Source organism: Crocodylus porosus, unplaced genomic scaffold, assembly GCF_001723895.1.
Source record: "Crocodylus porosus isolate Cpor-Errol unplaced genomic scaffold, CroPor_comp1, whole genome shotgun sequence".
Taxonomy (NCBI): Eukaryota; Metazoa; Chordata; order Crocodylia; family Crocodylidae; genus Crocodylus; species Crocodylus porosus.
In genome coordinates this window covers 1244717-1256255 of record NW_017728929.1, presented here as the reverse complement: position 1 = coordinate 1256255, position 11539 = coordinate 1244717, and the positions used below count along the sequence as shown (strand labels likewise).

At 44.2% G+C, this 11539-nt stretch overlaps 1 protein-coding gene across 3 annotated transcripts in view; it reads right to left on the bottom strand.

The window, feature by feature from the left end:
• Nucleotides 1-298: 298 nt before the first annotated feature.
• Nucleotides 299-11539, bottom strand: part of DGKD (diacylglycerol kinase delta) — a 59339-nt gene continuing 48098 nt past the window's right edge. For 2 of the 3 annotated variants that reach the window (XM_019542893.1, XM_019542895.1), the window contains 7 exons: nt 10737-10888; nt 9325-9436; nt 9071-9163; nt 8535-8654; nt 8073-8190; nt 6017-6147; nt 299-4607 (listed from right to left, as the gene is read on the bottom strand). In XM_019542893.1, coding sequence (XP_019398438.1) covers nt 4518-4607; nt 6017-6147; nt 8073-8190; nt 8535-8654; nt 9071-9163; nt 9325-9436; nt 10737-10888 — 816 coding nt within the window. In that variant the 3' untranslated portion in view covers nt 299-4517. The remainder of the gene's footprint in view (nt 4608-6016; nt 6148-8072; nt 8191-8534; nt 8655-9070; nt 9164-9324; nt 9437-10736; nt 10889-11539) is intronic. The other variant, XM_019542894.1, reaches the window with a different exon arrangement.

Genomic DNA, 11539 nt, shown 5'->3' with positions numbered 1-11539 from the left:
CTTTCTATTGCATATTTATAGATTTATCGACACTTGTTCAAAAATTCAAAATATATAATGTTTTCTCTTCCGCCCTAGATAATGAGAACAAGAAGATGATCTTATCTTGTTAATCTACACAATCATGGCTAGAATCGCTTTGTTTCTTGAGTAAACCCCCTTTTTACAGGAGCAGCTTTGAAGATTTTGAACTTTTTATTCTGCTCAGGATAAAGTTATCCTCTCCCAGCACAGCCTCTGAGTTCCCATTTCCCAAGAAGCTGGCACTGTAGCCCTCTCAAGTGATGAAAACAGTAACTAGAGGAATTATTTACTGGAAGATCAGAAACACGTTTACTTTATATACAAGAAAAAAAAACTATTTACAACAATCAACAGCAAACTATGTACATAAAATACAAGACAATTTCAAGATAATCACTGTATAAATTAACATAATAAATAGGAGGGAATCAGGTCCCATTCTTAAGGCACAAAACCTTTTTCCCCAAGACTGTACAGGGATTCAGATGCTTCCCCATGCTTCTGACAGGATCACAGGAATGGTGGGACACCCCTGAGGAATGATAGCGGGTGGGCAATGAGACAGACATCCAATCACTGCAGACAGCGGTACACAAACAAAGTTTTCATCCTCTCCTTCTTGTTACAGTACACACGTTTCTTTTAGATACAAAATGTCCTGTGTAAACAGTCTGTCACTTTATCATGCAGATCGTGTATGCCGCATTAAATAATACTAAAACAGACGAAGCTTACACGAGAAGTCCAACATTAAGCACTTTCCAAGAGACACTGGGATAAAGGGCCTCTGTGCAATCTGAGGTTCCCGGATGCAGAGGCTCCTCACTAGAGATGCAACCTCTCTAGTGGAGCGTATATCCAGTCAAGTCTTTGTGGTCTGACAAGGTGAAAAGCTCCAGTAGAACCAAAGAAGAAACAATTCCCCTATGCTGTGAGCAGCCGGCACACACCTGTTGAAAGTGTGCAAGGAACTCTTGATTAGAACAGGTCAAAGCATGCTACTGACAAATGCCCTCTTCTTACAGGAGGTCCAAACAGGGACATTCCTACTCAGCTACTTTTAATGGCCAAATTCTGTCCCAACCTAGTGCAGGCAACTCCACTGGACTGAAAAAGACTATGGGCTGACAGGACAGAGCATGTCACTAATGTGTAGATTTCCAGCGCACTCCTTGGGCAATGAATCCTCGTATGGCTAACAGAAATTGTGTGCCTAGTTCCTACAGTATGATACTGCCCCTTCCTCCAAAATCAATGCTAGGGAGTACAACGATGTTGAGGCAAAAAATGACCTGAGGCCTAAACACAAGTCACATTTCTTTACAATTAGAAAGCATGTACAAGCTGTGTAAAGTGCTAACTTCTCCCAAGTGGCCATTTTGCTTGATATAGCAGAAAAGCCTCTGCTTTGGCAAAGCAGCAGTAGTATATTGTCAGCCTGCTTTGTTTTTTTTCCTGAGTTTCTCTCTTATGGAAAAACTGAGATGCCAGAGGGACAAATCTGAACCTGAGTATTACTATTTCTCAGAGACATCTTTTCTTGATTAACACCAGTGCTTCCATCTTACCTCTGGGCATTATTCCCAATGGCACAGTGGTACACAGAGGTAACCTTCCCTTCAAAACATAAATACACACACACACCATGATGCATGTCCAAAGGCACACAGATTGAATAAGACCACATTCTCTAACTCTTGAAAGAAGGTTGACCTTCCCTCAATCAGGGATAGAGCATGATACTGGCAATGAATACGTTGATGAAACACACAAAAATGGATCAGGATTCAACAAAGAGGAAAATAATAAACGTGTAGAGTTTAACCCTTGATGACATGAGAATTTCTCAATGCAAAACTCACTACTCATAGCAAATGTACTGATATTCTTCAGCCCTTCTGCAATACGGTGCAGTTCTACAGAACATGTTTAAATATGGGGCGAGTTCTTTGGATCCCACCATCAATCACAAAGGGAAGAATACAGAAGGGCTGTTCCTATAGTGGGAAGAATATAATTAGCCCAGAACTCAATAAAGCAAGCTGGGTAAATACACACGCTACCTCTTTCTTGGAGAACACAAGGCAATAACCATGGTTCCTTCATTTTACCCACCAGTCGGTGGATCATAAGATAAGCCCCTTCTCCTTGCAGTATCTTTCTCCAGGGTAATCACATGGTACTTCTATTCCCTGAGGTATTCTCCCAGCCCTACATACATACACATGCTGTTCTATAGAAAGGGGCTAACAGGGAAAGGGATGTGGCCGTCACTTGATTATCACCAGCAAAAATGCAGAAGTTCAGGAATATTCTTGCAATGCCCAATGGTTCTGCTTAACAGTGGGATTTCCTCATGTTCATACAGATTTAGCATCTTGACAAGCAAATCAAAGCAAATGGGAAAAACTTTGGGGGAAAATATTGTATGTACAATTCTGTATCACCCAATATGTAAGGCATCAAATTCTGCATGTGAGCTTTGTAGTGCTCAGGTAAAAAAATACCACTGTGGAAATTGAGACTAATGAACAGCAATTGGAGCAAAGCTAAAGTATTCCTGTCTGCTCTCTCCCCACAAGGTCTACCCTAGTTTTGGTTTCAGAATTAAGCAAGTGTAGCCCTCCAGCAACTTTATATGAGTAAACCACGGAGGACCAGAGAAATCCTTAGCATGATCCTCTTGAATTCAACAGATTTGGCACTAGAGACAAAACTGGCCTATAAACTCCCAAGGTAGAAAACTCATTACATAAAACACCCTGACTAACACTGTGGGTTCAGTTGATGCACAGAGCTAAGGTCATCTTAATAAAGATCTCTTTAAGAATAGAAAGAAAAAGAAACTCAGGAAATCAAATCATACTGCATACAGTATTATTCTGTTGCTGACAGCCATGGTCAGGCAAATGCCACTTTGTAAAAAACTAAAAATTACATGCATACAAAAGGGAGAACGTAACTAAGATTCCTTCCCATCTTGGCAGTGCTACATGGCCTCCAGTGCCCTCCCCAGGGAGACTTGTGGCAACTCAATAAAGCACGTGGGTCTCTGGGCTTTGCCAATCACACAACAGGAGTCAGCCAATGAAAGAAGACTGTAAAAGCAGCCTAGGCTCTCTGATTCAGAAGTGCTGGCTTTCCCATTTTGCATAGTTGGTGACATCAGAGGCTATTCACCAAACACACTCTTTTCAACATGTTCACCAGCCTTGTACCAATCAATACTTCTGTGTGACCTTTAATGTTTCATGATACATGGACTCTCACTAGCAAATACAGTCCCAAGAAGCATGCATGATGTTCCTTTGAAATCCACTGCTAAGAGAAAGAAGAAGCTTGGGAGGAGGGAAAGACCTAGAAAAATGTGTAAAAACTGAACTAGGTAAAGAGATGCAAGTTTTAAGGAGAACTTTGTGTCCCTTTGAGACAGGAAAGTTTTCTGCCCAAGTATAGGAATAAAAGCACTCGCTTGGGGCCATGGAAATGGCACTACACAGAAATGAAAGCATTTCTAAGTGGGTCTAAATCGGTGTCTGACAGGCTGCATCCCTAAGAAAATGGGGAAAAGATATACTGGATTTTACTAATTTATACTTTGTGACTGGCCCAAGTTCCTGGCTGTGTTTCTCTCCTGCCCTGAGAATATCGTTTCCCCCCAGTCTCCTACCAATGAATTCAGAATCACTTTGCCTGTCATACTTTTGCTCCAGCCTCAGGGGATAAGACATGAGTCAGATGATGTCCTCTGGCTGGCTGGAACTCCCAAAAAGCTGCCAACTGTGGCTGGGAATATTGGAGCTGTATCACTGTCACTGGCTGACAGAAAATTGACAGGCTCAGGCCAAGGGAAAGACTGCAGGCTGGTGAAAAGATTCTTGTAACCATATGTGCTTTTGACTGGAAGGCATAAGTGCAAGAGAGAATTACTCACTATATAATAGCGATTTGCACTGGCTTTGAGCTTTTGATGCAAGTTACATGCAACTGAAGGGTTGTCCTATAAGAGGAAAAAAAGTTCTGTCCCATATGTGTGATGTACGATACAGCTGTGACATACAGCCCACTGGGAAAGTCTTGAATCTGAAAAGGCTACTAGACACTCCCAGACTAAGACTGGCCAGTACATCTTCTTCCCTGAATAATTCCAATATGATGAAATTCTACATTAAAGGTAGCTGTGTTGCTATTGTCAGGAGACCTGTGTTGTCCCTGGGACCAAGACTTTCCATGTCTGAGAGCACAATGATTTTGTCCAACCAGCAGGTGAATTATATCCAGGAAGCTCCACCCTTCTAAACAGAAAAGGTGCCTCTTGACTGGACACAGCTGTACCCACATGAAAAAAGGTAGCACCATGATTGGTCGATATGAACTTTGAGCAGCTACAGCTTGGCTGATCTGCTGAGATAGTTTTGAGCACATTTGCTCTGTGAGGCGAGTACTGTGTAGATGTTAGGGGGAATGGTAGATACAGGCTGCAAAAACAGAGGCTAAACCTCGCTGGCAGGAGTATTCCGGCTCAGCTCCTTGATCCCGTGTAATATTCTCTTCATGTGACCCACCTTGGTCACTCCCAGGTCCTGGAAAAGAAGAGAAATTCACTTTAAATAAAAGGAAAAAACTGAGCCAACCAGGTACAACCTAATCAGCTAAACAGAAAATAAACAGAAAGAAAAGATCTGGGAAGATTATGAGCCTCACAGATCCATCTAAAACATCAAAGCATGCAACAACCATCTATCAGAGCACAATGAAGTAAAAATAACAGTAATGGAGCAGGCATAAAACTGCCACTGCCTACGCTGGCCACTCCCCATGTGGCCAACTGTGAATACAAAGTATGGACTCAAAGCAAGACACTAGAAAGAACTGTACAGATCATAGGGAATGAGGACAACAGCCAAGCACGAAACACATGGGTAAAGACATGATCTGTTGCAGATCACACTGAACTGTCATCTGACCACCAAGGTACCAGGTATGACTGCACACTCAATTGCAATTAGCCAGACTTGTGGTATACTTTGCAAAAAGGGAAGGGGTGGAGACTATGTTGCAATCTTTTCATTCCCCATTGCTAAAAATGGGAAAGTCTAGACAGCTATGACTGCAACTGGTGCAGGTGTTGGACTGGGCTACAAGACGGGTGTCAAACTTGTCTGGCACTGCAGGCCACACGAGGGTCATTAGGCTGGATTGGGACCATGCAGCAGACCCAGTGTGCAGGACTGGCCTGGTGAGGTGCTGCATATACCACCTCCACTCCAGGGCACCACAAAGGATCACAGCACCAGACTGGCTTTGTTCACTGGCTCTGGGGCCAGTCTAAGTTAGGCCCTAGGCCATCTGTTCATGTCAGAGCTAGCATGCGAGGACAGTCCAGCAAGGTGTTGCATGCAGTGCACATCCCATGCTGCCCCCCTAGGCTATGTGCAGAGTGAGCGTGGGAGTGGGGCCAGCATGTACTGCACAAGGTGCACAGGGCTGGACTGACTGTGCCACATCACATAGCACAAGGGGCCAGGATGGGGTGTGCACTGCCTGTGGCTTCCTGCTGGGCCAGCTTTGTGCCCTGACTTTGTCACAGCATAAACTGGACCAGTCCCAGACCCAGGGCAGTATGACTCACATACCTGATGGGCTCTACATGCCACATATGGCATGAGGAGTCAGTCTGTAACTGACAGACTGGATCATAGGGCTGCATGGGTCAGATCATGGGGTTCCATGTATGTCTGACTCCCCTGGGCTACAACATAAGGGAACAGAAAGGAGCCGGATGGCTGGCCTACAAGCCTGTGGTTGCCCTCCCATGATGCTGCTACTCTATAAAATAAAGTATTAATCAGGCAACCTGAGAAGGACAGAAAATAAAACAAGGCCATGTCAAACCCGTTCATCTAGCCAAAGACATCTGGAGTGGACCATATGTTGGCTATTTCCAAGCACATGCAGCTGGCTATTTCTGAGGAGCTAATCATGAAAGTACCTTGAGGTCCCTCCGTTCGAGATGCAGGAGCTCAGAGCCCCGGACGTCATGTCGGATGAAGATATCCTTATACTCACAAAGACTGAGATGCTCAAGCCAGGCCGCAACCTCCTCCGTTCCCCAGAGGTGAACTGTCAGAGATGGAAAAGCAGGAGTGCATTGAGTACCCAGAATCCCAAAGGAGACAGAAAAGTGTGAAAGAAGAGAACACCAAGAGTACTTTTCACCAACAGGAAAGCCAAGGCAAAGGGCAAATAGTACCACAACCCCAGATGAAGGGAGGAAGAGGATGGCAACAGGATCTACAATTTCAAACAAGGAAAGGAAGACAGATTAAAGTCAGAGTTATTCTCTTAAGCAGAGGCTAAATCAGTGGTTCTCAACCTTTTTAGACCTGAGGCACCCCTAGATAAACTAAGGGCACCCCTCAGAAAATGTTGGTTCTTAGTTTTGTTTTTTGACTACAGAAAAATAATAAGGCAGTTTCTTCCATTGCAAAAACTCAAAAAGACCTCAGCAGGTCAGAATATTTTTAACACTATAGACTCCTATTTGAAATCTCTGGGTTTATTGTGTGAACCATATTTGCACACACAACAGTACTAAGAGAGGTGTGGCACTCTTCAAAGGATCTCAAGGCACCACAGGGTGCTATAGGACCCTAGTTGAGAACCACTGGGTCAGAAGCAATAAATCATGAGAGTCTGCTTACACTCATGTCCAGCCACTGCCTTGGAGGGACTGGATGTGCCACTGGAAGTTTGCTATTACTTTTACGAGGAAAGTATTAGTCATCTTACAAAACAAGAAAGACTGCAAAATACACATTAGAGAATCTAGCCCACAGGAGCTTTTAATTGTTATCTTGGAATAACTGTGTACTGGCACTTAACACTGAGTACTCAGTGGGAACATCTACACATGATGTTACGGCGACGTAGCATCCACAAGCAAAAACCGTGATACCACTGCTATATCCCTGTAGCAATGCACTCGCTCATTATAGTGTGTTGCTATGGCAATGTAGCGGCTAAAAATAATTGTATGCTGCTAGCACAGTGCAGTACAGGCTGTTACTGCACCATCATTTAGTACTTCCAAAAGGAAGTACTAAATGATGGCACAGTAACAACAGCACCATAGGGGTATGAGTAGATGTGACCAGTAAGTGCTAAAGCTTCCCTCTATGATGCCTGAGGGAGGGAGGAAAAAAAGGCTGCCAATGAACCCAAAATGGCCTTCAGCTTCTTGAGTAGCCTCTAAATAAGAGAAAAACGAAGTCCCCAGAGTTTCAGAGAAATGAGAAGAGACACCACTGCATCAGGGAGGAGAAAGCAATAGTAGCTAGAATTCCATGGGAGAGGACAATGCCCATGATCCCACAGAACAAGTAGTACTCCCAAATCGTAGAGGCAGAAAGTCTTCATAGGTAGAAAATTAACCAAAAATCAGCTAAGAGAATTGGAGAGAAAGTGTCCTAATACCACTTCCAATTTGTTGATTTCATGGGCCAGTTTTTATTTACTGGCCAATAGGATTACAGCTTAGGGTGCACCAATGTTGATGCAGGATCCCTAGCCAATTAAACATGACGTTTGATTAAAGCCTGAGGGCAAATCAACAAGAAGAAGCATCATTAGCCACATCAGGGAGCATGAGCAGTGGGAGGTTTGGAGTTATGCGGACTTGGGCTCCACAGTCCTTTTGATTTTTGCAAGCCTCAGACCCCAAGTTCACTTCCCTTGCCCTCCTGAGAGTATCCCAGAAAATGTCCAAGTCTCTGTAGACCTCTTCGGAGCGTGCCTCGAGTTTCTGTTTGGGAATATCTGCTCAGTGCAGTTATGGTTGAGAGAGAGAACATAGCAAATACACTACACTGCCATGTGAAAAAGAGAGACTCCACACAGACTGTGTAACGTGCGAGTGAAGGTCCATGGAAAGGAAGAATGGAGGAAGGAGAGGAGAAAAGGAACTGTAGATACACAGAGGAGGGTCAGGGAGTTTGAACAAACAGGTGCAGTAGGGAAGGCGGAATGAATGCATAGATGGGCGATACCCGGCAGTCCCATGCTACTACGAGTCTCTTTATTCTTGTTGTTTTTCTCCTTTTTAAATTTGGTCACCAGTCGAAATTTGCCACTGCGACTGCGCTTAGAATAATCCAGCATCTGGTTCTGCAGAAACACACAGGGAAATTGTATCAGGAATGAAATTAAAGGTTAAATGTACACAAAGTGATTGAGCATGGCAAGTAGCATCTAGCATAGTCCATAAACCTTGTAGAGAGGAGATTCAGTCTGTTCCAGATGGGGAGGGACAGAAGGGAAGGTCAGTCTCACTGAGATCCTGGTCAGAAATGACCTAAAATAACTCCACAGCCTGAGTTTCTTTCTGAACTGATCCTCTCTCACACCTGCAACTTCCCCACAGGGAGCCATTCATGCAACATGAAAAGGGCCAATCAGCAAAAAGGAAAGCAGCCAAGGAAACAGCTGTGCTCCTGTCTAGGGGATATTACCTCTTCATAGCTGGGCTCCATGAGCTGCCATAGCCAAGGGATATCCACTAGCTTCCTCAGTTGAAGATCCATGTCTGTCAGTGCTGCTAGGAGCTGTTCCTTCTGGGGGGGATCCAACTGCTGCACCAGAAACAAAGGTGAACAGTTAAAAACCAGAAAGTGAAATGCAAACTGTCCTCCCTTTCAGGAGCTTTCCTCACAAGGTAACACCTAGTTTATGAAAAAACCTCCTGTTTCTAAAAGGAGCTACATATCCAAACATCCCCTTCTATGTAAGAGCAGATTATGGAATTCACCACCCCTCCAGCTAACTAGCTTGACTGTGTGTTATAAATGTATTGCTACTATAAGACAGAAAATGGACTTCTCGATTTGTTTACAATCATCTTAAATTCCACTGGTAAAGTTTGCACTGATTTGTAATAAAGTCAAAGTAATTCAGGGGTTGGCAAGACACAGCATGTCCTGGTCCCAGTAAAAGAACCAACAGAACAAGGGATATTCTGTGTCCCTCACTCCTATTTATCCCTTCTTACCAGTGCCATTTTGCCAGCAAGCAGCAGATCTGTCTCATTATGCAGGGCCTTGACGTTATTCACCATCTCTACCACAAGGCTGCAGTTCAGACCCTGTGGAGACAGGACATGTGAATGGAAGGGCAGGCAAACCTAGAAGTCAAACACTCAGAAGGAAAGTCTGAGAGAAACACATACAAATCACTCAGTCACTCAAACCAGAACAAGAGCAACAGAAACTGGAAAAGTGCAAGTCACCGAGTGAGTACAGGTACCTCTGTTGATTTGGATTTGGCGTACACTTTGTCCATAGATTTGGAGCTGGCATTGACTGCATGAGCAAGTTCCTGTTCCATGTCTTGATAGGACTGTGCTATTTCCCGAATACTAGAAAAGAGACAGGGATACTGTCAGCTGATTCTCACGGATGGAGAGAGACCTTTTCTGTTGAGCTATTTTATTCAATTCACTCTTGGGGATGAGACTGTGGAAGTACCATAGTAAGGCTTCTCTTGATATAGGTATATCTCTGGCAGAGCAGGAGAATTCAGTGTGTGCGCTCTGATTTGAGGAGGGCAAGCAAAGGCAGTCACTCCTCACATTATCCAATTCAAGCTAGAGTGTTCCTGAGATGACTACACCGCAGGCAAGGAATTACAGCAGACTGCAATACATGGTCTACAGCTGCGATGGCCAACCTGTAACATGTGTGCCACAAGTGGTACAGGCAGCTTGTGTGTGTGGCACATACCAGAGCAGTGAGCGAACAAGCAGCACAGTGGCAGATAAGGCAGGAAGCAGAGGGCAGGAAGGAAGCAGAAAGCAGAGCAGCAGATTGCACAGGGGAAGGGGAATGGAGAGGCATTTGGGGAGAGTGCAGGACTAACTTGGGGCAAGTCTGCCAAATAGGTTAGTCTCCATTGGATTACAGGTATTGTTTGAAAGAAAAGTGCTCATTTACAGGTGACTGCATACAAAAACAGGAGTCACGTGCGTTCTCTGTGCATGTAGTGTGGGCCAGAGTTTAAAATATAGCTCTAATAATGTTGACAAGACTACAAATGGAACTATAATTTTAGTGGCAGCTATGCACAGTTCAGAATACATTTCTGATATGTCTGCATATTTCTTTTTATATGGAAATAACAGGGAGCATGCTGCCTGAGAAAAGGGTGGAATGTTGCCCTTCTGTACCAGTACATAAATGCTCTTCAGAAATTTCTGCTGTAACCCTGGGAAGAGGTGCCCAGTATATCTTCTTGATTCCCAGAGGACCGGCTGTTTCATTTCAGATGGTCCTTGGCAACAATTAGTTCTAAGTTTATGTTCATTATCATCTCAGGCCTGTTGTAAGCAGGCATTCCTCCCAGTGAAGGAAGCTGTGCTTCTTTACACCAGGCTCAATTTTGCTTCAGTGACTCAAGAAACTTCACTTTGTGGATTTAAACACTGGTACAAGGAAACTGCACAATGAGAGGATGCAAAGCCACACCCTATTCCAAGCCTGCTGCCTTTAAGACAGAGATGAGCACTACAGATAGTGTGACTATAAAGGCAGCTCCATAAGAAATGACATTTCATTAATACTCAAGCTAGGAGAGCAGTAGTGGTCTCCCCAGCTGACAAGAGAGATCAAGAAGCCAATGGAGGTCTGCAAACCCTCAGAAGAGAAAAAAAATAGTCCCACCTGTGAATCAGAGCTCCCGCTGCTTGGCCAAACTGGTTGATCTGGGTGGATTCTTCTTCTGACATGATCTCTGGATGCAAGGTGAAGGAGGTGGGCCGGGACAACTCACATTTCTGTTTGTCCTCCCAAGATTTCAGTGTGTTCTCAAATGCCTACAGATACAGTAAGGAAATTTGAAGATACCTCATAAATCTCCCCAAACCTCTGCATACCCCATAAGTAGCCCTGTAGGAGCTATACACACTACTATTACAAGCAGGGCTAGTGGCACCATCTCTTAAGGCTCCACAACACTGCCTATTTTAAGACTAGCTGTTCAACTGCTTGCAACTTGGCCAGACTTCAACCCTTTGGGCTATTTTCCTTGCCAGGTGCTTGTCTCAAGCTTTTGTTTTGCTTTGTTTTTAAAAGTCTCACAATTTGGGCCAGCACTTCCAAGGCTGGTCATGTTAAAAATTCTGCAACCTTTTCTTTCAAAACCTGTAGCTCCCTTGTGCTTTGAAGCAGTGACTTGAAATGCAGCAATGGAAAAATTGGCTACTTGTTTCAAGGATGTCTCTTGTTCTGTCCCTAGGAAAATCCAGACAACTCTGGCCATGTTATTAAGCCTTTGGGGGCAGGGAAGCTGCAGTTTGCAGCAAGCTCAGTCAGACATCTTAGAGTTTGCCAGGTCAAAGCCTTGAAAGTCCCACCTTGTCTAACCATGCTTCAGCTTAGACTGGCACCTGGCACTGAGATCATGCCTCCCCTGTATTCTCAATGATGCCCCCTGCTGGCAACCTGGCAGTGTGGAGGAAATAATA